Raw genomic sequence first — 27408 nt, forward strand, 5'->3', positions numbered from 1 at the left:
TTTCTATGTTTCTTGTTAACACAATTTTTTAATCCTGCATGAGTGTAAATTTCAATCACTAACTTGACAAAAGAATTTTTTTAATATATATTTAAATGAAATAAATTTCATATCATTATTTTATTTTGGGTTTAATCAATCCTTAAATAAAATAAATTTGATGGTACATTATTATTCTTACGGGCATTATTTTGGGTCAAGATCGTACAGGCATCATGTGACAACCATTTTCGTTGTCCACTACTCTATTATTGTTTAGATGACGGATGTTGACAACCGATAGATTACGGTCGGACGACATAGAATTTAAATAAAACTTTGAATTTTTTAATAAATTAAAATTTTGAATTTTAAAATTTGTATCATCAATATTAATCAATCTCATAGATAATGCATAACCATTCACGAGTGCCGAATTTATAATTGTTCTAGATTCATCCAAATGGAATTATGGGTTTTACTGGGATAGTGGGGTTTTATTTATTTTTATGTTAATGTTATCGATAAATTTATGTTTGATGACTAATTTTTGTCGGAAAATCTAACCGATCATCTGAGAAATACTTACATGGACACAACTCTAACACCTGTACTTACACACAACCAATCACATTTTTTTATTAATTAAAAATTAAAAATAAAATTGTCTCTCTCCTCTTTTATCTCAACCACCCTCGTGATGCCAATTAAAAACGAAATTAAAATTTAAATAAATTTAAATTTTCTCTCTTTTCATTGGTTGTTCCTAAAAAAATGGATTTAGATTCGTGTGTATTTCTCCCGATCATCTTTAATTATTGGAATTTCTTCTTTCAATTAGTTTTTTCAATTTCATACAAGTCAATTCTTGCTTTAGAAACTCACAAGTCAATTGTTTTAAGACTAATGTCATGTTTTGGTAGATGAAGTTTGAATTTGATAAGTAGAAGATTAAAAAAAAAGGGATAAAACACTCTTTTGATGTTTTATCTTTATTTTGGAGTCTATTTTGGTCTATTGTGTCTTCAATGCACAATTTTTTTATATTAATAATTAAATATTGAAATTAAAATACATCAATAGTCATATTCTGAAATAAATGATACAAATAATTAAGTTTTAGAACAGGTTAAAGCGTGCAAGTCAGATGAAATGACGCATGTACTAAAAATTTGTAGGAATGCGTCAAATGAGATGGCCCAAAGGTGCATGCATGCCATGAGAAGCTATATCAGATGACGCCTATGTGCAAAATAGGCTTTTTTAAATATTTTTTTAAATAATAAAAAATATTTAAAAATAAAACTATTTTTTTTTATAATATTAATTTAATAAAACGATTACATTGTGGGAATATAAATTACAACAAGACCTAATTGCCCTGTCCTTGTCCTTTTTTAGTAATCCGTCCTCTATGAATTTCTTGTTGTGGTTGGGTCGAGAGCCCCACGAAGTCAATGCGATTTGAGTCCATGAAATTCGTCAGATCACCATATACTGAAGACTCGCTTTTGAAAAGTCGGCTACCCATGTTCTCGATGGATGGTCAGTAGCACTGATCGTTTGAATAAGTAAGGGGTAAAAAGCAAATAAATTTTGTGGATTTTGGTAATCATATGTGTGTTTGGTGTGTTGGGTGCTATAGTGATTAGATGGTTGCGTGTATGTTGGGTTGGTTGGAAATATTCCGCATGTTCGCTTAGGTCGGGGCTAAGGTGAGTAGTAAATGGATCCACATGGGGTTGTTTGATGTATGATATATGTTCTTGGTATTGGTCATGGTGATGTGGTTGGGGGCTTGTGGATCGATATCGTTGTTGCGTTGGTTTAGTGGTGGAAGTGTGTTGGGTTTGTTGTTGGGGGTGTATGTTTTTTTGGTAATGTTGAGATGCCATGGTGACAAACACGTTGGGTTGGCTGAAGTTTTTTGATGCATGCCGAACTGCATTTTGACCCGGTCACTATGGTGCATCTCCATAATGTTGAACTGGATGATCGCAGTTTTTGCACTCCAAATTACTGCATCCTAGGGGTTGGGTTGATGGTTCAATCCCATATATGGTCTCCAAATAAATTATAGAGAAAAAGTATTATGAGAATGATAACTTTAAAGATAAATTATTTATAAGATGTATAGTTTAGTGGTAATACATCATCTAGTCTAATGTGATCCAAAAGATTGCGATAGAGACCCACATTTTGTATAGGATTCTTGCTGAAATCCATCTTCCCGTACACAAAACCTAAAGCAAAGAGAGATAATACACATTATTTACAACTATTTAGCATAAAGTGAGAAAAATTAAAGAGTGTTTTATATACATACTCTGTCACATAGGAGAACATGAATGCATTGTTGTTAATGGGGAAAGAGACTCCATTCTCCACCATTCACATGCTTGGAGCAAGAGAGTGCATCCATAAAAAAGTACAAGTTTCTATTTTGACATTTTTACAGAGTGCACTATATATATGTGCTAAAATGGCAGAACCCCAACTATCTCCTTTTATTTTATTAATGTCCCTAAATAGACTTAAATACATAAAAATTTACATTATTACCTGTACTTTTGGGAAATAAGAGGCTTTCAAATAATATCATAATATAAGCTTTTGTTTTAAGGATTTTAGCATCCTCAAATGAATTTTCATCTAACTTAAGAGAGATAATATGTTTTAAGGTCCTTTAGGTTAATACCTTAGCCTCCAGACCTACTTCCATCTATCATATCTTTTTCCAAAATTTCGTCGTAGAGGGCATCAACTTGTTGAACCAATCCATTAACACCCTTACCCTCGACCGAAAGACCTAACAACATGTACACGTCCTCTAGTGTTACAATACATTCACCTTTTGGAAGTTGAAATGTGCGTGTTTCGGGTCTCCACCTTTCTAACAATGCGAGTATAAATTTCATATCAATGATGCAGTTTGATATATTAATAACAAGTCCGAAACCCGCATTTCCTAGATATGGTTCAATCAACGGGTCAGGAGCGGTATAAGAGTGTGAGCGGCATCGAAATCTCGATATATCCTAAATAAAAAAATACACACACACACATATATATATATATATATATATATATATATATATATATATATATATATATATATATATATATATATATATATATATATATATATATAAAGTGTATATACAATAAATAAGTAAATCATATATAAAACTTACAAAGGCGGCAATATTCTCAATTGTTCCTCGATGATCATCACCCTTGGTTAGAAGAGACATAATTGAAAGAGTGTAGTAGAGAGTTGTAGCAAAGAGTTGCTGATGAAAATGAACCAATTGAGATTCGTGTTTATAGTCGAAATAGAATAAATGAGGTGGGTGGGAGTGGTTATGCATGACAGCTACATAACACATGCAAGCCAAGCAGGGCCGGTCCAACCCGTTTAGAGGCCTAAAGCAAAGTTTTAAAGTGAGGCCTTTAAAATATTAATTTTGTGGTTGTTAAGAGTTGAACTCAAAACCAAAATAAAAAGAGACATTACCAATGTGATGTATCCGGTTTTTTGTGTCGAAACATGGATAATACTCGCTTTTGTTTAAACAGAAAAATTAATTTTTCATTTTCAAAAAGCGACTAGAGGTCAAACTTGACCGAGGTCCGGTGTCACAAATCTTCTACCAACATCATGTTTTTTTGGCACGAACCAAATAAAATATTATTAGGTTGAGGTTTAAGATGACGAAGATCTTCAAAATATGTTTTGTAATCATAAATATTCTGATTACAACTCGATTGAGTTGTACGTTTTTCTACAACAACCTCAACTGTCACAGGCAATTGAGTCATAAGTTGTTGATCCCATTAATGATGAACAAGTTGTGGTCGATGCCGTTGAAGAAGAAGAATAACTGGAGTTAGAAGTTGATCACATGGTGAACGATGATTCTAAAGAGGACAATCAAGATCCACTACCTCCAACACATGTGTACACAACACCTGTGCACATGAAAAACTTTAATTTGGACGAAGATGAACCATCATCTGATATATTCTACAACTGGTATATGCAGTCAGATGAACAGTTAAACGAGGGAGACAAATTTCGTTCAAAAGACAACTTTGTGCGAGCTATTAAAAATTTTCACATAGTAAACTCTGTTGATTTTAGAGTAGATTGAACAAATACGGAGAGGTGCAAAATTAGGTGTTCCAACGAGAAGTGTATGTTTAGGTTGACAACATCATACCAGTTGAGATGTGATTCTTGGATGATTGGTTTTATTTCTCAAATACACACCTGTGTTATTACTAATCAGACAAAAGATCATCGTAAACTAAGTTATGATTGTATATCTCAAATATTTACAAAATGATGCTTGGATCAGTAACTCTGTCTCTTGTATACACCTTTTTATAATATTTTTACTTAATAGTTGATGGGCATAAAGAGAAGTAAAAACGAGAAAGAAACATGATTTAGTTAGTAGTGTGACACTCCTGATTATTAATATAATACTTGACAAAATTTATCTATATTCGTTGTCAATTTCTCGTTTTATTTTTGTGAAAAAGTCAATGTATTAACAGATACATTTGTTTCATTGTAAAAAAACAAAACCAAAATTTAAAAGATTATCTTATCAATGAAGTTGAGTTTAGTGGAAAGATTAGACTTATATATAGGGCCCGTCTGTTTTAGTTTTTTTTAAAAATGATTTTTATAGTGTTACCAAATTTTGCGAAAATTTTTTTTACAAAGAATTTTTTTATAAAAGCTTCAAATGAAAAATCAGTTTGAATAGTTATTCTTCAAATGTGATTTTAGGTATTTCATCTATTTATGGAGAAAAAATTTGGATATCAAAATTTCAAAAAATCACTTAATTTTGAAGCTATTTCAAATATATTTTTGTAAAAATCATTTTTGAAATACAACTTTTTGAAAAAATTATGATTTTGACTAAGTTTTGGTCTTCAATTATGTATGTTTATCTTATAGAATGTCAAATTAAGTGTTTCATTTTAAAAAAAACGAATATAAAAAAATTTGTAATATTTTAGAAAATCTATTTTCAAAAATACAAAGAAAAAATCCATTTTTTTAAAGCTGAAACAAACTGGCCCATGATGAATCAAAACTTTAATTTTGACTACAAGAGATGTTCATATTTAATACATATTTCTACTTCTCAGTGTTCCACTTCGGAGTATTGTTTAAATAAAAACCTTTGGGAAACTGTACCGTAAGGAATAGTTTTGATTTTGTCCACCAATTTAACATTGATGCTTGAAAGATAATTTTATGACACTCACTTTAAGGCTACATTTATGAGAAATAGTTTTTTTTTTCTTTTCTTTCAGAATCATCATTCATTTAAAATAAAGAAAATATATCAAGAGTTCAATTAAGCATTTTCACACCTATGACCATGAATTTGGCTCCTCTTACTTTACATTGTAATATGAGTTAGTAAAAAACAAGCAATGAAATTTAAACAACTTCATAGTTTGTTATACACTATACACATCAATTTCTAGATTAACTCCCTCACTTTCACTTTATCACACTTGAACCATGTTTCAAACAGTGAGCATCAAAGCTCTGTTGTAAATAATGTTAGTCTAAGATGGTTGAGCAAGTGTTATATCTGAAACAGACAGTGTACCAGACTGATCAATGTCAAGCTCTTCAAACTCCTTCATCACAAGTGTAACATCTTCTTGATTAATCTTCCCCATCTCTTTCAACTTATAAATTACAAATTCAGCAGCCCTATATGAACAATAAAGTCAAAGAAATTGAAATAAATTTAAGAATCATGAAAATCTCCAACGGTGTCCTAGTATAAATAGGCATGTGTTTAGTTTTGCTCTGAGAGAAAAATCGATTTCAAATAAATTATTTTTGGCTAAAAGTGAGCTAAACGTAAAGTGAATTTGAGTCTCGATCAATTCTAGAATCAAAAGCTCAAAAGTCTAAATTCAAATAAGAATCAACTCGGGAGGCAAAATCAATTTTATTTGAGAGCAACCATACATGTTAAAATCAATTTTGCATCCAAAAATGATAACAACCAAAGATACACTTAACACTTTGAAAGAAAGATGAACTAACCCAACAGTGCCATCCTCATCAAGATCGGCAGCTTCCAAATCGTAATTAGTCATTTTCCTTGTAAGAACCCAATTGACAAGTGCCTTTTGTCTGCTTTCAGTGTTTAGTTCCGCCATGTAGAGGAAAAACTGAGCTACGCAAATAGTACCTGCTAATATCCAAAACACCGCAAATATTCTTCCAGCTTGAGTAGAGAAACTTTTATCGCCATAACCAAGCGTTGTAATTGTGGAACAAACACAGTACAACGCATCAATAACATACAATTTTTCGACAGTAACTAAGAAGATTGTCCCTGCAATAACGAGAATCAAAAGAAGGAAAAGGACCAGAATGAATTTGTATCGTGTTTTATTGGTCTCAAGCTCCTTTAAAATTTCACTTGGACCAACTTTTTGGTGCATGTGGATGGCTTTAATTAACAGAACTTCTTGTTTCTCAACCAAGTAATCTGCTGCTTTGCTTAGGATTAGTCCCATCAACGCCATTCCGGAGAAAACAAAAGCGCATGCGAGTAGTTTTGTTAGGTCGCTATTGGGAACAAGGTCTCCATATCCAACAGTGGTCATTGTCACAACTGTAAAGTATAGGGCATCAAGGAATCTATCTGTTTTCATTCCCTTGATTTGGTTCCTCACAAGGTAAAAGATTAAAGTTCCTATACCTAAATAGACCATAAGGATTATAGCAACATTTCTAAAGCTTGGATGTAGATTCCCAAACATGGACTCAGAAAGAGGATTTGGTTCATTGCTGTTTCTCACCAGAGGAGCACAATCTGTGTGAGGAGCACTTCGAGAACGGAGAAGCCTTCTTTGGTTTAACCGTCCTTTAGCCTTTTGAGCCGCAGTGTCCTGTGATCTCAATAGCAAGGGCTCGTTTGTATCATCGTTGGCCATGAAGATAAGTTTAGAAAGCAAGAATCTGCAACCTGATTCACACGCAAAACGGTCCAAACCCAATCCAAACCAGCCGTGTGAGAAAAATCATAATAGAAAATATGTGCATAGCATATTACAAGTTTCCAACATACACATACTCTCAAAAGATATCAAAGAACTGAAGTTAAGGAGCATATTACAAGTTACCAACACATACATACACCCAAAAGATTTCAAAGTACTGAAATTAAGGAGCATATTACAAGTTTCCAACACACACATACACCCAAAAGACATAAAAACTATGAAACACGAACATCGGAAACACGACACTGACATGTCGACACTAGTAATAATTTGAAAAAAATAAATAAATTAAACGTAATCACAAATGTCATTGTCGGTTTTGGATATCGACACTGACATAAACACACTTTTTTCAGAGATGTCTCTGTTAGATAGCTTCAAAGTACTTAAATTAAGTAGCATATTACAAATTCATTAAAAGGGCTTTAGAAAAGTAAACCTAGTACCATATTCAAACATATACCGGGAACTTGTGATGAATCCTAGTTCTACTTTCAATTGAATATGCCAAACACAATAAATTCATTTGAATTTTCATCATTATATATAAGTCAAGTGGTTATCCTTAAGAAAAGGAATAATAACTGCATCTACTTCTTTAAGCTATAAAGCATAATAACTAAAAAGCATTGAAAGTAGTAGCATATGCATTGAAGCACAATCAAGCTCTAGATGCAAGAAAAGGAAAGAGAAAATCATACAGATCATAGATCAAGCATGAGTAATACTGAATTTCCAAATTCAAATCTTATAAAAGATATTAGAGAAACAGTCCAATTTACAAAAACTAGAAAAAAACAAGAATTTACAAAATCAACTAAAAAACAGAAAGAAAAATCAAATGAAACAATAAATAAGCAGTAAGTGAAAATTCCAATAAAGTTGATGAATTTTAGTTTTCACCTTTGAAGTGATTCTGAGAAGATGAATGTTGGTGAGACTTGGGAAAGGTTGTGATCCAGTGCAAGTTGTGGATCCCACTTTCATGTTTCTAATTTTATCTATGCTTAATTGATTATTAAATTTCATTTCCGCGTTAAAGAGAATTGGTTTATTTTTTAATAAATGTATCCATCGATGCGGTTTGTTTATCAATTGTTTCTTTCTATTGTCAACTGTATTTCAGACTTTTTCATAGTTGAAGTGAAAGGGACATGGTTTCCAACATAATGTTATTTTTCTTTAAACTAAAATGCACATAAATATATTACTAGCTAGTAATACGATATAAATTTTATTTAATTATAAAATGAATAATAAAAAAATAAATTTAATTTTGATATTTGAAAAAAAAATATTATGTTTCAAATAAAGACAATTGTTAATTAAAATAAAATTGGTATTTTACTAACAGTGACTTGTGAAAAGAATATAAATTTTTACATCGGAAAATAAGAATTACGTGTCTCAAATAAAGACAATTGTTAATTAAAATAAAATAGGTATTTTGTTGATAGTAATCCGTGAAAGAAATAGAAAATTTGATATTTAAAAATAATTTTTTAATAATTATAAATAATTTATTAATAATTATAAAATAATTATATTTTTGCTTGAGTAAATATTTATGTGTTCATCTTGATTTTATTAAAAAAATTCAATTTATTTATTTATGTTTTGAAAAATAAAAAGTGAAAGAGAAAATGGAGAGAGAAAATTGATAAAGTCACATGTCATGTCATGTTTTTGTTGATTAAGAAGGAGAATATTATATTTATTAGGTTACAATTACCAAACCCGTGTGTACGCACGAGTTCTCGTCTGTTACGTTATTTATTCTAAATAAAAATTTAAAAAGAAAATATTTAAATCAATAACAGATTTTTTTTGTATATAAGAATATTTATATCAGTATAAATTTTTTTTCCGCGTACCATTTTTGAATCATAAATACCAGTTTTCTTATATAAAAATATTCAGATCAATAATAATTTTTTTCTCATATACAAATATTATTTTTATTTAGATATTGTTTACAAAATATCTGGATCAATAATAAAGTTTCATACATAAAAATATTTAGATCAATAATAAAAATATAAATAAGAAAATCAAAATTGTGTACCAAAAAAATATTGTTCTACCAGAATTGTTTCATACCTCAAAAATATTGTATTTTAAACTAAAAAAAAAATTATAGGGTGGAACAAGATTTTAGGTCCGTACTCTCTAATATATACTCCTCATCCCATCTTTTTGCGGGCACATATATTAACATGAAATTTTACAATTTTACACTTAAATGTATAATGTCCGCCCTACCATGCATTCAATTTTTTGGGGTGGCGGAACAAAATTTTAAGCTCTTATCCTCAACCAAGTCCATTCCACTCCGTTCCGTTTTTTCACTTTTACAGAGCCGGTCTAAATTGGATGGGCATGTCCTACCACCCCTACACATATATTCAATTCAAGCATATAGGTCAACGGCTATCCTGCACCACTTTTATATCGGACTAATATAATGATATACTACGATCCTAGTATTTTTATTGTTGTGCATTGAATTACAGCAAGCCGTACACATCTATAATTTCATGTGAAATGATACTTTCCTTTTATTTTAGTTAGTGGATCCTCGGATTAATCATGATTAGAGCAAACTGTCACTCACATAAATAAGACTATGTCATTTTAAAAACTACTGATTTCTTTTGTGCGCAACATAGACTAATTGACAATAAAACTCTTAAGCTAAAGCTGTTACATTTTTACAGTTGAATTGAAAGATATTCAAATCTTTCTGTTGCTATGCATTGTTTCATGGTAATCATATTATTACTCAGAGAAAATAGTTTTCATAATTACTAGCCTCACTAAAAGCATGGCAAAAAGAAATAAAATCATGGTTGTTTATAACTATATTAGACCATCACTAAATGCCGTCTAGCATCAATTCTTAGCTCTTCTTTCATTTTTCTAATGAAATCTTCTATTTTTTTATTTAATTCTTCTCTACTTAACCTATTATTTTCTTCTTCTTCTTCTATGCTGTTTTCTTCAATTAGAACATAATCAATTTCTGACCCTTTATCTCCCTCTTCATCATCTTCATCAAATAATTCAACTTCATCATTTGCCTCCTTCATCTCTTCTCCTTGTTTTTCATCTATCAAAATTATATTTTCAATGTTTTCTTCCTCTGCTGCTGCTTTTTGTTCATCTGGTTCACTAGTTGTGCTCTCAGCTTCTCTCTCCAACATTAGTTCATTGACCTCAACACCAAAGACATGAGATTGTGAACAATCTTCTTCTTCTTCTTCTTCTTCTTCTTCTTCTTCTTCTTCTTCAATATACTGTGCTGATGATGAAACTTCAATGTTATTCGAAGGTTTGTGATCATAAGTATCACTAGAAGAAGATGAGAAAGATTTGGTTAAAACAACAAAAACAAGGAGACCATTACAAAGGAGGAACATTCTGTTCTTGTCTATGTTGTGAGTAAACAGTTGAAAAGGTAAAGTTGTGAAATAGAATTTGAAGTAATGGAGGAAAACAAATAAGGAAGAAGGTGAAAAGATGAAGGAAAACACTGAAATTGAAATGAATAATTGAGTAAATTTAATTACATTGGAATTAGGTTTCATTCCCTGGATCAGTGTTGATATATTTTGGTCTTTGAGTTGACAAGTAGTGTTCATGGTGTTCACTCTTCTGAAGAAATGAAAAGTAGAGAGAGATTAGTAAATATGGAGATGGTTTGGTGAGTTAAGGGCATGAAGGACTCATTATATACAGTGGTAAATGGTGTGTGGAGAGGGTGTCTCTATTAGTATTATTTTTGTTGGTTTTGGAAAAGAATTTGAAGACTGTGTGCATCCACAATCTTAGAGGCCCATCAAATCATGGTATCTCATAAAATAGATGTTAGGGATCAAATTATTATAGATTAATTCTTCGATGCATAAATAAAATGATGTTTTATCGTGTATATATTTGTTTTTTTTTTTAAATCGGATATTCTCTGGTTGCAATCACAAAGATTCAATTCTTTAAGATGTGACAAATTACCGTGAATGATAAAAATAATTTCAAGAGAATTTAATAGTGCCGCATGCTCAGAGCTGAATTTAACTCAAGCTCATAATTTCTAATTAAACTGAATATATTTGTGTATGACTTGATTCAATTGTGTATTATAGTATTAATTCAAATTATATATGTTATAATATGAATTTTAAGTTGAATTTTGTTGTTAATAGGTGCATAAAAATATATATGATTTATACCTTAAATTAATAGTCCATATTTTTCCCATAAATGAGCATGGTTGCAAAATTATTATTTGGCAGATGGCATGTTAGGCTGTATGACAAAGCTTACATCTATTCATGAAGATATTTTGTCATGTACATGATAGATACTTGAAGGGTAAGTAGTAGTAGGCAGTTGTCATGTATTATTTGTCATGAAAATTTGCACTTTTATCTTCTTCATTAAGAACAAATTGAGGTTTGATTGTCAAGTAGCATTCATGCCATTCAAATTGATGGGTAATGCGGCAAAACGAACATTATTCAAAATTTATCACAGCGGCCAGGCATAGTGACCTTGGTTTATAATAATAATAATTGATGGGACAATTAGCCATGAAATTTTTGAATTAATAACATTATAGATAATGCAAAAGTGAGAAAATAAAAGAGAGAGATGAGAATGAGAGAAAGGTATCTTAAATTTTTTTTGCTGTGTGTTAGAAATGATAAAAGAACTATTTATTTATAGCACAAAAGATGACTCAAATATGAAAACAATTCAAGAATTTTTAAGGCTCTTAATCGACCATGCACATCTTATAATCAATTATGAGGTACAAAACTTAAAGGTTTCCAATAGAGTTGTTGCTTAATTGACTATACTAAGCCTAATAGTTAATTATGAGACGATACAAAAGGTAATAGATGATAATGCCTAATGGATAAATCAATTATACTGTTTAAAAAGTCTTCATAAAGAACTTGAGTTCTTAGCCAATTAGTTAGGCACACAGATATTTTTTGATGATTTTAATAAAATGAGAGAGGCTTTGTAAAGGTTTGAAAGTGTGTGTGAATTTTCAGAGTAAAGTTGAGAGTTTGTCTTATACCTTTATAGATGATCAATCGACAACGAGAAAGGCTACCTTTGAAGGATAATACAAATATAATTCTGAAAGAGGCTTGGGAGAGTGAACGCTTTTCGCCAGCTAGGGATAAATGCTCCCTCAAACCTCAATATGGATTGATCCAACATTTAACGCCCTAAAGTTTACTGGAACTCGCCTCTTATTTGCTGAATATTTTCCTATAAAATATTAGGTCATATGTAATATGGTGTCTCATAAGTTATCTGACTTGATGGAGAACCCCTTGCCGAGGGGCTTGTTGATGGCATGAGTTTAGCGTGAGAACCACACCCAAGAAGTGATTGAGTTGAAGTTCAATATCTATATTTCCAAGGGAAACCTCGTCCAAGGTCAAGAGATAGTAAGGACTCTAGTTAAAGAGAAGAAGAATTTGAAATCAAACCTTACAATGGTGGCACTAGAGTTACATGTTCTCGCAACCTTAGAAAAGAGCCAAAATGAGTCCCTCGAGGATGCCTTCTACTCTAAAAGAAGGTGGAGGAAGCGTTTTCCACACTCAAGGATGGATTTGTGAAAAATTTTGATTTATACTTTGAGAGGGCAAAGGAATAAGCATCCTTCATCTATCATGATCTCAACCAGAGTCAAATAGATCTTTTCAAAGTGGTATGTGATGGCTAGTTGAGTCTAATGTATCTCTTAATGAGGACACTTAGATTGAACCTGAAGACAACAAGGCATGGGAGGAGAAAACTCTTGAGGTGGATTTTGATTGAAATAAGAGCATTTACGAGGAAATACATATTATGAAGGGGGGCCAATGAGCTTAAGACTTCATTTTTATGCTTTTTGTGGTTTCTTTTTGTAGCTATGTCCCTAGGGGATTTTTTTTGTAATGAATAATGGTGCCCTAAAAGGATTTACTTTTTACTTTTGTTCCTTGGGGGTTTGATTGATAAAATGTTGTCCTTATATGCTTTTTCTTATTTTCATGAGTAAATGGTTTCTTTTAAAATGCTTTGACCAAGTTTCTCTTCTCTATATGTTTAAGTAAGGCGAAAATAATCTCTACACGAGGATCCAACATAATTTATTCCTTAGTCACCATTTTTTACTTCAAACTATCTAGACAACACCTTTTGGAAGTCTTCAGGTTCCCTTGGATAACCCTTGGGGATCTATGTGCTTGCAGGTATAAAGTTGATGGTCATGTTGAGCACCCTTCTAGTATTTTAATGACTATAATACCAATGATTGTTCAAGTCGATGGTAATAGTTTTCCAAATCTCTAATGATGGTTGTTGATGCTCTGCTATGTATTATTGTCTGATTGGCATCTATGTTTGGCTAAAACATATAATAGCAGCAAAAGGTATTTGTATGTATAAGTCTTGCAAATATAAAAGAACAAAACAGGTACAAGCAAGATGTTATATGGAATGTCATGACATCAACTCATGACATCGCGCCTGCAAAACTGGAATGAAGATTCAATCAGATACTCAACAGATACAGAATATTCGTGGAATATTTTGTAATCCAATGTGGCGCGGATTTAATGGTCAAAGGAATCAAGTCAGAATATTGAAGAATCAGATCGGAAGATTGAAGATTCAGCAGTTTCTAATTTAGGAGATAAATTAGGAAACTTGTGATTAAAAGACCTTGACTGTAGCAGAAGATATCTGCTGATTTGTAACAGCAAGGAGTGTTGCGATTTGTAAGCCCAAGTCCAATTGGGAATAGGTTATAAATAGAAACCTTTGTAACCTAGTTTGAAATATAGAAAACTGAATTTAAAAAGATGTAGTTATTAGGGTTTCTATAGGTAGACCACCCAGGTTGTGGGATGACTGCCATGTCCTTCTCGAAACCTGTAGGTAAGAGAAGTGATTGTTTCACTCGAAACCTGTAGGTAAGAGTTGAGTGTTGTGTTCTAGATTGAAGCTGTGAAGCAAGAACAAGTTATTGTTCATTATTAATTGTGTAAATAGCTGTTGCAGGGTTGTAACAGTTAGGTATCACTAGGGAGTGAGCAGAGGTTCTCTTGTCTTGGATGGATATATGAGATAAAGGTTGCATAGGGTAGTGACTAGGTAAACCAGAGGTTGTTTATATGGAAACCAGAGGTTGTTTACATAAAATAGTACTACTAATAGTGAAATCTTCTTCCTGGCTTGGTAGCCCCTAGAGTAGGTAGTTTAAACCGAACTGGGTTAACAATTAACCGTGTTATTTATCTTCTGTAATGTTTTGTTTGTTCAGTCATGGATGTTGTGACATCGTGTATAACATCAGGTTCAGGTTTGATAGTTGTTCCTTTATAGAACCAATAAAGTTTATTATCTGGTTATGTTGACTGAACATATATGATCCCAGTACTCATGGACTCCTTCTTAGGGGTAATATAAAATTGGGTTTCTTTATGTTCTGCCTTTGCTAAGTTAATAACATATCAGATGTCTTGACATCGTAAGTGACATCCTGAGTCTGTCATACCAGAATTTCAATGGTAACCAAACTTGAAAACATGCCAAGCCTCATCAAGTTGGAGACTTAAGATTTCATTTAAGTGCTTATATGATTGATATATCTGGTAAAAGATCTTGATATGCGATAGCCTTAGAGTTGTGAATGAAAGGAAATGTAAAAGCTCTCTTGGTCTTGTCTGTCTGAGTGATCGGAATTTTGTGAAACATTTTTTGATATACCCAATTGATTGAGACCTTAAGCCGATTGATTAGAAGAAGCCAAATCAATTATATAATTGATTTTTACAATGTCTTAATGATTGAGAATGACTCTCTATCCAAACTTTCTAAAATGAACAATTATAATAAGTTATTTAGGTCATCCATTTTATTCGGATAAGGATCCAATTGACTGGACCTTTAATTAAGTCACTGGACCGCTTTTTTTTAGTTTGCTCTTCTCCTGTATAAACGAGGCACCTCTCATCCTCGTCGCACACTAAAATTCCAAATCTCTTTATTTATTTGGAATTTTTCTCTCTTCTCTCTCTTAATATTTTTCTTTTCATTACGTTCGTGCCTTTGAGTGAAAATTATTTGTGAGGAAGAAATTGTATTAGTATCGTGATGTTGTTATTACTCTCAAATAAGTCCTAAAATATCAATTTGTTTCTACAACTTAGCCGGAAAAAGTTCTTTTTGGTTATTGAGATTAGCCTTGAAAATCTCTGATCGGTTCATCAGCTTGGTCTGGGTAAAAAATTTCAGTGTGGTTAGGGATAAGCCATTGTGAAATCTCTAGATTTGATTATATTGAAGGTTCAGGGGCATAACATGTAAAAGCTCAAGTTCATAGTTAAAATCTCTAATATCTTTCAAGGAGAGGAGTAGACCAACGTTCAACCCGAACTTGAATAAATATTTGATGTCAAAAATTATATTCATATTTTCTCTTTCAAGTAAAATATTGACATAAAACCAATGATATAATTCTGTTCCAATTATACATATATTTGATGAGGCTAAGCCGCTGAATTATTCGACCATCTTCATTATTAAGAATATAAGGCCTGTTTGTTTAGGCTTTAAAAAATAGATTTTTTTTGTATTTTTTTAAAATAGTTTTTACAAAACCGTTTTTTAAAATATTACAATTTATTTATATTTGTTTTTTCTAAAATAAAACGCTAATTTTTACATCGTATAACATAAACATACATTATTGAAAATCAAAATTAAGTCAAAGTTGCAATTTTTTTCAAATGTTATATTTCAAAAATGATTTTTATAAAAATCTATTTGAAATAGCTTCAAAATTAAGTAATTTTTTGGAATTTTAATATCCAAAATTTTTTTAATGAAAAGATGAAATATCTAAAATAACATTTTAAAAATAACTATTCAAAATAAATTTTATTTTAAAAATTTTATGAAAAAATAATTTATAAATATTTTTTATAGAAAATTATTAACACTATAAAAATTATTTAAAAAAAAACCAAATAAACGGGCCTATAATCCTTTATTATTTGGTATGATCAAATGAAAAATCCAATTAATTGTCACCAATGCAATTTATGCAAACACGTTCATGTGTTTAGTTTACAAGAAAAGGTTTACAAGAAAAGGACTTGTTCTCTCAACCATACCAGTCAATATTCAATAATTTATGTATAATTATATGAGCCACCCTCGCCACATGATACAAGCACACGTAGACTCATAACATTACTTTATGCGTAGCTTTCACTTTCTTTGTATTATTGATTTTGTATGCATGCATCGACCAGTACTTTCAAGGACACGAGGACTCTCATTTTCTAGATGCAAAATGCAAGATCCATACATATCTTCAAGTTTAGAGTTTATAATTCTTATTGTGTGTGGTTCACATATCAATAGTCGTTCAATTATAATTGTTCCTTTTGTTTTGTGAGTTAAGTCCCACCAAATTTAGAAGTATCCTTTAAGATCTCACCCACATTGATGTTACCCTATACAAAAGGGAAAGATCAAGCCAAGTCATTTTCAACTTCAAAATGAATTCACTTCACTTTAGATTTTAGAGGATCATTTGGGATTTATCTTTTCTAAATTGAACATTCATTTAAGAGTATGAAAATGAAATGTCCATAGTTTTCTACCATATATCTATGTCAAGGCATTTAAAGATTATCGGCCATTTGTATGATAAACTCTTGGGTCTCTTCCCGAAATAAAAATGAAACTATTGTTCTTTCAATTTTGGTATCAATTGGCAATTGTTTTCAATTTCAAGTTAGGAAATTATACTATTCTCTAATTATTTAAGATTATATGTTTTGTGTTAAGTTTTCTTTTAATATGTAGCTAAAGTAACATTAACGTTAAAATTATATTCATGACTAATTTTTTGTAAAATATTAATATATGTTAGTTGAACTAAATAATACATAAATTTCAAATAAGATTTTTAAGTAATAATAGGAATGGAGAAAATGTTATATTTATAAGAGAGGTAACCCACAATCTTATTGTCTAAAAGTTTTGGATAAATATGTGGTGTTAGGGTCTTTAGTAACTATGAACGTTTGACTTATTAACGATTCCGGAGCTCGTTCACCGAACTTTCCCAATAAGTGGTATCAGAACCTTAGTTGACTCGGTGGGGGAACAGATGTGGATCATAGTGTGGATTAGAGATGTGGATGACTCACACTTACGGTGGAGATTGATTGGTTTCGAGTGTGATAATTGTACAAAGTCCCACGTATACTAGAAATGAAAGTAATGTTGGATTTATAAAAGGGATGTCTTACCTCATTACCTTAAGATTTTGGATAGATATGTGATGTCAATGTCTCTTGTAATCTCGCACCCCAGATTTTCTTAATAATATTTTCTAAAAAAATATATTTATAAATTTCTATATTGTACGGAGCATGTTGATCGTAGAAAAGGGTAATTTTATAAGTAATATATTTAGCTATTGGTAATATCAAGGTTTTTGAAAGGATTTGTTAGAAAAAAGTCACCTGTGACAAAATGTCGTTAACATCGCGAAACATCTTTAACTAAAAACCTATTTTAAATGGATAATATAAAATTATATTATGAAAAAATTAATCACCAAAAATAGGGCTGGACATTGGGTCGGGCCGGGCGGTTTTGGGCCCAAAAGGCACACCCAGCCCAAACCGCGGTTGGCTTTATATGGCCCATTTTCGCCCATTTCTTAAAACGGGTTGTGTGGGTTGGGTTTAAACGGGCCCGGGTGAACTCGGATGATTGTTTCGGGTTACTGAGTTAATTATACTTTTAGGCCCAATTTCAATTCTAGCTATTTTTTAAAATAAAATACTTTTGTTACGTATTATTATCTACACTGAATTTTAAATTAAAATGAAGGAAAAATATAAAAATAAATTCTCCATTGTTTTTTCCAGTTTAATATACTAAAAATGCAGTGTACAAGTCTAAATCACCTAATAAAAATTTAATACACAATAAATTCAAATATTTTAAATTTACAAACACAATAATTTTGAATACGAATAATAAACTATTAAACACAATAATTATTGAATCATCCCAAAAATAAACACAAGCCATTACAAACAAATAAAAATTAAATAACAGTATCATTGAAAATAAGGGAAGCATTTAATTTCTTCATCAATTTTTGATCAATGGCTCTGCAGATCTGAAAAAATAAAAAAAAGTTAGAACTTATTTTAAATAAAGACAATTAATTATTCATAAATACATAACAGTAAGCAATTAAATAAATAAATAAAGACAATTAAATATATAATTTATACCATATACATAAGATTAAGTGTATGAATCATCAAATTCCAATTGTAAGCAATTAATCAAGAACAAAAGAAAATAAGATTATATCAAATTAAACAAGAACAAAAGAAAATAAAGATTATATCATATCCTCACCTTGAGTTCAGCTGATCTTCTTTATCCTGTACAGAAGCAATTAAACAAGAACAAAAGAAAAGAAAATAAGATTATATAATATCTTGTTTCTTCTTTTATGAGATAATTCTACATACTTTTTCTTGTTCGCAAATGCAAACAAAATATAACAAAATTAAGTAATAACATTTGTATCAAATCTTTTTAGAGGAAAATATACCAAATAAATCAGATTTATTCACACAATTAATATAAATCTGACTTGTTTCCCTATGCAGCCTAATTAGAATGATACCCTGAATATCACCCTAGAACAATATGGTCCTGCTGCAAACCAAATCATCTTGAACAAAATGACACACATAACTGAGGAGGAAACTTAACACTGAACAAAAAATGAGAAAGATAATGTCATAATCAGTTAATAAGTCATTGAAATAAATTGAAATAAAATAAAAAACAAACAAATATCTCAGCAATCTACCTTTACCAATTTCATTCAACAAGAAGATAAATAAAAAAGCATAACACTAAAAGAGGGTTTTCTTAAAATTGTTAAAACACAAAACCTAAAATTGTTAACTTTACCGTGCAAATAAGAAGAAGAATGTTGAACGATGAAGATCCACGTAGATGACAGGTTTGTTAACCTGAAATAACAAGTAAAAATGTAAGAAAATTAAAACACAAAAATAATATGCCAAACCCTAAATAGAAAAACTTAAAATTACAAAACTCTGAAACTAAAAAACTACACCAACCTTGCAAACAACATAACATTGAAGAATACAACTTCACGAGGATGACAAGATTATCCATTTTGACTGGTGAGAGATGAAAACCTCTGTATCATGAAGGTGAGTGGTGGAGGTGGTTATCGTGGCTGACTTATGGTGAATGGTGATGATTGGTAATAGTGGTGGTGGTCATGGTTCTGTGGCGGCTAGGGTTCTGAGGCGTGAGGGATGAGAAGAAAAATGTTTTCTCCCAGGCAAGTGAGAGAGTGAGTGGTTAAGTGGAAACTCATTAAACCTAATTTTACATAGGTAGTGAAACGGGCGGGCCAGGACACCTGCGGTTCAGCTTTATTCAACCGGACCCGCCCATTAAAAACCGATTTAAACCGCATCTGGGCCCGTTCAAACCGTTCACCCATTTGAAACCGCCCAATTATCTTATTTTTTTCGGTTTTTGGCGGTTTGGGCTGGGCCACCGGGTTTTGTCCACCCCTAACCAAAAATACTATTTATAAATATTTAATTAATTCACATAACTTCCGCCGTAATCATTTGCACAACACCTGTATCAACCAAAACCATGAAAGTCATGGTCTTTCTTGCGTCTACTATTTAAAACTTTATAAGTGACATTTTCAGGTATATGATCTATCTCAATCTAATTTAACACTCATACAATATTCAATTCAACTATGCAAGTCAACTGAGTTTCCTGAAGACACCACTTATAGGCTTATAGCTATAGCAAGCCGTCATCTATCATTGCTTGTGAAATGACACGTTCCTTTTAGTTTAGTTAGAGCATCCATATCCCTACACCATTCTATTTAATGTTATAAATTAGACTCACTCAATATATTACACTTTTCAATTATTTAAATAGTTAAATTATATTTTTTTTAATATCCATGCCACTTATTTAAAATTCTAAATGAGTTAGATTAATCTTAAAATATGTTCCATGTCATTTTACTATTGATTAACAATGGTTCAATATACGCTAAGATTTCTATTAACAATTTTATCATTGGAGTAGATATACATAATGTTCATATTGTTTAAATATTTGTGTAAATTATTTCATAAAACATCATTAAATAATATTAATTTTAATAATTTGTAAAGTCTAACCCAATTTTACTATAACAAAGATTTTAATAAACAATTTATACGTTTGATCAAAAAAAAATCTATATCTATGGGGGGAGAGGAGTATCTCTAAAATATCCAGCGCCATAGGGAATCCCATCACAACGGATGAATGCACTGCGAGGAAATTGAGGATATCGTATGCGAGGGTTCTGGTTGAGGTTGATATCACCAAACCAGTTAAGCAATCAGTCACCATCAGAGACCATAGTGGAAAAGAATGGGAGCAAAAAATCGAGTATGAATGGCGTCCAAAATATTGCCAAACATGCCTGAAGATTGGACACGACTGTGCCACAAGGAAGGTGAATGAGCATCCAAAACCTAAACAGAGGGTGTGGCAAGAGAAAGCTAAGGAACCTGAAACTAAAGGTGAGGATAATGGTGGTAAGGAAGCTACTCAAGCTGCCCCCGAAGCAGAAGTTTGGACTCAGGTTGGGTCAAGCAAGAATGACAAGGCTAAGAAGAAGATTGTCTTCTCTCCTCCTGAAGACTTGGTTGTTCAGAACATATTCACACCTCTTGGGATTGGAGTTAGCCTAAGAGGTGAACCAAGTAACTCGAAATGATCTCAACTTGGAATGTAAGGGGCATGAATAAGGATATAAGGCACAGAGAGGTAAGCTCCTACCTCCATAGTATGCAAGTGCCTATTATAGCTTTATTAGAGACTAGAGTTAAACAAGATAAAGCAGACATAATTAGATCTAAATTTGGCAATAAGTGGTCATTCACTGACAACTATTCCCATCACTACAATGGGAGGATTTGGATCATGTGGAAGACTCATGAGATTAAAATAAAGGTGTTACAGATTGAGGAGCAGTTCATTCATGTGGAGGTGATCTCTATGGACAACAAAACTCAATACTATGCAACAATTGTGTATGCAATGAACCAAATTGAGAGAAGAAAGATCCTGTGGGAACAAATTGACAAAATTGGGGAGCACATGGATAAGCCTTGGATTGTTATGGGGGATTATAACAATGTGCTTACTTGCCAGGATAGGATTGGAGGTAACCCTGTGACATTAAATGAGTACAAGGACTTGGCAGAGATGATGCAGAGGAGCGGGCTCTATGAAGCTGCATCTAGAGGATGCCATTACACATGGTCAAATAAGCATCTCACTGGAGCTATCTACTCCAGAATAGACAGACTTATTGGCAATGCCCTATGGTTCCAAGACTACCCGGATGTTATTGTTGAGGTCCTTCCCCCTAGCATATCTGACCATGCCCCCATTAGGGTTAGGAGCCTATCTGTACAAAGTAAAAGGAAGTACCATTTCAAGTTTCTGAATTGTGTAGCTAGCAAGGAGAACTTTCAAGACATTGTGAGAAGGAGCTGGAGTATTAGTACTCAGGGTGGTCCCATGCAAAGACTGTGGGCCAAACTGAAAAGACTATAATGTGACCTTAGGCCCCTTCAGAGAGAGTGTAGTGATATCAGGACCAAAATCCTAAAGGCTAGAGATGATCTTGAGAAAGCTCACCAGGGTCTGCAGGCTAATTTGTTTGACACTGCAGCTGCAGAGTTAGTGAATCAGTGTACAAATAAACTGTTGGAGCTGAACCAAACTGAAGAGAATATCTTGAAGTAGAAAGCTAAGGTGGACTGGCTGAGACTTGGTGATGGCAATAATGCCTATTTCCATACCTCGATCAGAGAGAGGCATAAGCACAACAGTATGAGCACCTTGACTTCATCCACAGGGGAGGTTCTAACCAATAGAGAAGACATAGTCAAGGAAGTCCTTGAGTTCTACAAGCAACTGTTGGGCAAAGCATCAAAAGATTTAACAGGGGTTGATAAGCCATGCACTATGAGAGGTAAAATGCTGTCAAGAGAGGATGCTCTTAGCTTAATTGCTCCTGTGACTGAACTGGAAATTTGGGAAGCTTTGAAGGGCATAGGAAACACAAAGGCCCCTGGCATAGATGGTTTCAATGCCTATTTATTCAAAGTAACATGGCAAATTGTTAAACAAGATCTTATAGAAGCAGTGCAAGAATTTTTCAAGACTGGCAATATGCACAAGGCTCTAAACTGCTTCCTCATCACTCTTATCCCTAAATCTAGTGCAGCTACCTATGTCAAAGATTGGAGGCCTATCTCTTGCTGCAACATTTTTTACAAGATCATCTCTAAAATTATGACAAGGAGATTGGCTAGAGTCATTGGTTCAATAGTAAATGAAAATCAGTCTGCATTTATCCTTGGCAGGTTTATTCAGGATAACATTCTTCTGGCTCAGGAGCTCATCAAAGGCTATGGAAGGAAACAGTTGTCACCAAGATGCATGATACAGATGGACATCCAGAAAGCCTATGATACTGTGGAGTGGCCAGCTCTGTATCATATCATGTGTTCACTTGGTTTTCCCCAATTGTTTGTGGACTGGATTATGGCCTGTGTGACTACAGTGTCCTATAGGTTCTCTATAAATGGTGATTATAGTGACATTGTTAAAGCCAGAAGAGGGTTGAGGCAGGGAGACCCCATCTCTCCCCTGCTATTTGTTCTCATTATGGAATATTTCTGCAGGGTACTACAGTCCTTGAAGGATGTACATGGTTTCAAATGTCATCCTAAGTGCTCCAAAATGACTATTGTTAACTTGTGTTTTGCTGATGATATCCTGTTGTTTGCCAGGGCAGATCTCCAGTCAATAAAGCTTATTATGCAGAAGGTTAGAGAATTCTTCATGGCAACTGGTCTACACATGAGCCAACCTAAAAGCAAGATTTATTTTGGTGGAGTTAACTCACATGAGCAAGACATTTTGAGGACTGAAACTGGCTTCCAGGTGGGAACACTACCGTTTAAATACCTAGGTGTACCCCTGGATAGTAAGAAGCTGACAATTACTAATTGCCAACCACTCATTGATAAGATTCTAGGCAGGCTCAACAATTGGTACACGAGATTATTATCCTATGCTGGCAGACTATAGTTAGTAAAGAGTGTTATGTTTGCAATTGCAAACTACTGGCTGCAAATATTTCCGCTCCCTAAAAAGATAATCCATCACATTGAGGGGATGTGCCGTAGATTCTTATGGACAGGCAAGGAAAATGCTAGGAAGACATGCCCTATCTCATGGGATCAAATATGTACAAGTGTGGCTAAAGGAGGACTGAATGTTATAGGACTAGGCAATTGGAACAGAGCTACCTTAGGGAAAATGCTCTGGAACATTTACACCAAGAAGGATAGGTTATGGATCCAATGGGTGCATCAGTATTATCTGCACAGGGTCAGTTTCACTGATTTTCTGCCAAAGGTCACAGCCTCATGGACTATAAAGGCTATTTTCAAACACAAGGAGGACATAATGGAGACTGAGGCTTGGGACTCGGCTTGTGTGAATGGGAGATATGTAACAGGGGCTATGTACAAGGAAGTGAATGGGTCTAGACCAAATGTCTCGTGGAAAAATCTGTTGAGGGGCAATTGGGCAAGACCAAGAGCTTTGTTTGTCTTATGGTTAGCTTGCCATAATAGACTTCATACAAAGGATAGAGTGGAAAGGTATGGCATTGTTACTGATGGAAAGTGTTCCTTCTGTGATGTTAATGAAACATGTGATCACCTGCTATTCCAATGCAAGGTTACTGGGGGGATCTGGAAACAAATGCTTGAATGGCAGAGGGAAAATCATACACCGCAGAACTGGGAAGCATAATTGAAATGGATCCTGATGGCAAGCAAAGGCAAGAGCCAAAGAGCAAAATTGATGCGATTATGTGCTGCTGAAACGGTATACTATGTATGGATGGCTAGGAACAAGAGAGTGTTTCAACAAGAACATGGGTCTGCGCTTAACATGCTGGATATTGTAGAGATAATCAAGGAAAGAGTGGCATTAGATAACAAGCTTAGGACCTATTGTAGTACCCTATAAGTTTTGTTTGTCTGTTTTGTGAATTTGTAGCTTGGATCCCCTGTGAATCAGCATGTACTTCATTGTTTTTTTGGAAATATAATTCTTTATTTGCTCAAAAAAATTGGGTTAGACTGCCTAGATGTTGACACATTGTTTAAATGCAAAGTGAGAATTGGATCCCATATAAATAACTTAAACAATAGAAATAAATTCTCCCTATTGATGATGTTCTTAATGGATATCTTTGTACGCAACTTAGACTAAATTTTTAAATTGAAAACAATGGACAATAAAACTGGCTTCAGAGTTTTAAAGTTGTTACAATTTTACAGTTGAATTGAAAGACATTCAAATCTTTCTGTTGCTATGCACTGTTTCATGGTAATCATATTATTATTCGCATTCAAAACTTGCTCTTTGGTGACATAGGGGAATAATCCGAGAATATAGTTTTCAAAATTACAAGCCTCACTAGAAACATGGCCAAAAGAAATAAGATCATGGTTGTTTTAACTAAATCATACCATTATTAATTGCCGTCTAGCATCCATTCTTAGATCTTCCTTCATTTTTCTAATGAAATCTTCGAACTTTTTGTTTAACTCCTCAGTACTTAACATATTACTTTCTTCTTCTTCTACATAATCTTCTTCTTCTATATTATATTCTTCAATTAGAACGTAATCAATTTCTGACCCTTTATCTTCCTCTTCGTCTTCTCCATCAAATAGTTCAACTTCTTCTTCTACCTCCTTCATCTCTTCTTCTTCTTCATCAATCATGATTAAGTTTTCAATGTTTTTTTCTTCCTCTTCTTTAGCAATTTGTTTATGTGGTTCACTAGTTCTCTGCTCACCGTCTCTGTCCAATATTTTCTCCTTGGCCTCAACATCAAGGATAAGAGATTGTGCACCTTCTTCGTGTTCAACTTCAATATATTGTGATGATAATAAACCTTGAGAGTTATTGGAAGGTTTGTCATCCTCTATTGAAGAACTTAAGAAAGATTTGGTTAAACCGACAAAAACAAGGAGGCCATTACAAAGGAGAAACATGCTGTTCTTGTCTATGTTGTGAGCATAGAGTTGAAAAGGCAAAGTTGAGAAATAGAATTTGAAGTAATGGAGGAAAACAAACAATGAAGAAGGTGTAAATATGAAAGAAAGCACTGATATTGAAATGAATAATTGTGTAAACTTAATTATATTGGAATTAGTTTTCATCCCCTGAGTTAGTGTTGCTATGATTTGGTATTTGAGTTGACAACTAGTGTTCATTGTGTTCACTCTATTGAAGAAATGAAAAGAAATTAGAGAGAGAGAGATTGGTAAAAGAAGGTTATAGTGAGATAGGATGGTTTGATAATTGGTGAATTAAAAGCATGAAGAACTCATTATATATAGCGGTGAATGGTGTGTGGAAAGGGAGACTCTATTATTACTTTTGTTGGTTTTCCTAAAAGAATTTAAATAAGGTCTGCACCCACATGGCTGTTTTCCTGATCCTTAGTCCTTACTCTTTAATGTAAAAAATTAGTCATGATTATATTGTAATTAAATAAGATTTCATAAAATGTTGTGAGGTCTAGATTGCCCCATAATTTTAGAGACCCATCAAATATAATATCGCATCAAAATATTATCAGAAAAACTATTCTTACACCAAGTCACACACCTAAATCATATGTACGAGCGACACTGTTCATGTACTGACGACACTGTTCATACAGACGTTTATTTTTTAATACCTAGACGTGCATTAACCAACTTCATTACTGCATTAACCAGATTTTTACACTGCATTAACCAAGTTTAATGACTGCTAAAAATTATTTTTAATACTTGGATGTTGCATTAACTAAGTTTGGTGACTGTTAAAACTTATTTTTAATACCTAAATGTTGCATTAACCAACTTCATTACTGCATTAACTAAATTTTTACACTGCATTAACCAAATTTAACGACTACTGTAAAGTACTATTCATGAATAGTAACGTGAACAGTGTCGTCCGTACATTTTTTTTTTTTTTTGTAAGCAAGTTTCATTAATGAGAACAAAAGTTCACCGAACAAGGTTACAAAAGCAACGGACAAAGCCGCGAAGGGGAAAATTCACCACCAATTGAGACCTAACTTAAGTAATACAAAGGCGTAGGTATATGACTTGATGTAAGAATATCATTTCTGAAATATCATAGGTTAATTTTATCATGCATAAATTAAATGATGTTTTACCATGTAGATATTTGTGTATGGTACAATATCTAATTCAGTTGTAGATATTTGTGTATCGTATAATATTTAATTAGAGGTTGAATTATGATGTTCATAGGATTAGGTGCAAAAAAAAATATGACTTAAACCTTAAAATTAATAGTCCACTACACATGCTTAATTGTTTCCATAAATGATCATGGTTGCAAAATTATCATTTGACAGATGGCATGTTAGCCAGTATGACAAAGCTTACATCTCTATCAATGAAGATATTGTGTCATGTACTAGATAGGTACTTGAAGGGTAAGTATTAGTAGTAGCCAGTTGTCTTGTATTATTTGTTAGAGAAATTTGCAACTTTTATCTTCTTCGTATTGAACAAATTGAGGTTTGATTGTCAAGTAGCATTCATGCCATTCAAATTCAGGGGTGATGCGGCAAGAAAGAAGAGAGGATCAACATTATTAAAAAATAATCAAAACCGCCATACATTCTTCGTCGGTGTGGGTTTTGTTTTTCAATCTATTTACGCTTTTTATTGCTAAATCGTGCATATGGGACATTACCAGTTGTATATCGTGCCAAAGGTTTTTGATGTAAGAAGACTGATTGTACGTTTTGAAAAAGAAATTGTATGTTGAATTTTTTTAATATTTTACGTAATTTTTTGTTTTAATTAAATTTCTATTTTATCACCAATGAAGAATGATCAAATGAAAAATGATCCTATTAATTGTCTTCACCAATGAAACTTATGCAAACACGTTCATGTGCTTAGGTTTGCACATCAGAAAAAGACTTGTTCTCTAAACCACACCATTCAATAATCAATAATTTATGTATATAAAAGCCATCCCTGCCACATGATAAAACCACACGTGGATGGACTCATAAGTCATAACACTACTTTATTAGTAGCTTTCACATTC

General features: G+C 32.6%; 2 protein-coding genes and 1 long non-coding RNA gene across 4 annotated transcripts; all 3 read right to left on the reverse strand.

Annotated features, from left to right (window-relative positions):
- Nucleotides 1–5379: 5379 nt before the first annotated feature.
- On the reverse strand, nucleotides 5380–8092 carry LOC131617781 (two-pore potassium channel 1). The gene is made up of 3 exons (XM_058889035.1): nucleotides 7942–8092; nucleotides 6071–7001; nucleotides 5380–5728 (listed from the first exon to the last, which is right to left on the reverse strand). The coding sequence occupies exons 2-3, from the start codon at nucleotides 6967–6969 to the stop codon at nucleotides 5578–5580; spliced, it is 1050 nt and encodes a 349-aa protein (XP_058745018.1). The 5' UTR covers nucleotides 6970–7001; nucleotides 7942–8092; the 3' UTR covers nucleotides 5380–5577.
- Nucleotides 8093–18139: 10047 nt separating this feature from the next.
- Nucleotides 18140–19705, reverse strand: LOC131617782 (uncharacterized). Of its 2 annotated transcripts, XR_009288678.1 has the most exons (5): nucleotides 19245–19705; nucleotides 19072–19133; nucleotides 18779–18868; nucleotides 18505–18530; nucleotides 18148–18256 (listed from the first exon to the last, which is right to left on the reverse strand). It is a non-coding gene; the product is annotated as an uncharacterized LOC131617782 (long non-coding RNA). The 2 variants fall into 2 exon arrangements; XR_009288677.1 differs by having other exon boundaries at nucleotides 18140–18256; nucleotides 18505–18868.
- A 4821-nt stretch (nucleotides 19706–24526) lies between these two features.
- LOC131617783 (uncharacterized) lies at nucleotides 24527–25672 on the reverse strand. The gene has a single exon (XM_058889036.1). It carries the CDS (start codon nucleotides 25536–25538, stop codon nucleotides 24780–24782), a length of 759 nt encoding a protein of 252 aa, XP_058745019.1. The 5' UTR covers nucleotides 25539–25672; the 3' UTR covers nucleotides 24527–24779.
- Between the last annotated feature and the right edge of the window lie 1736 nt (nucleotides 25673–27408).

The sequence above is a fragment of the Vicia villosa genome, linkage group LG7 (genome assembly GCF_029867415.1).
Source record: "Vicia villosa cultivar HV-30 ecotype Madison, WI linkage group LG7, Vvil1.0, whole genome shotgun sequence".
In the NCBI taxonomy this organism is placed as follows: domain Eukaryota; kingdom Viridiplantae; phylum Streptophyta; class Magnoliopsida; order Fabales; family Fabaceae; genus Vicia; species Vicia villosa.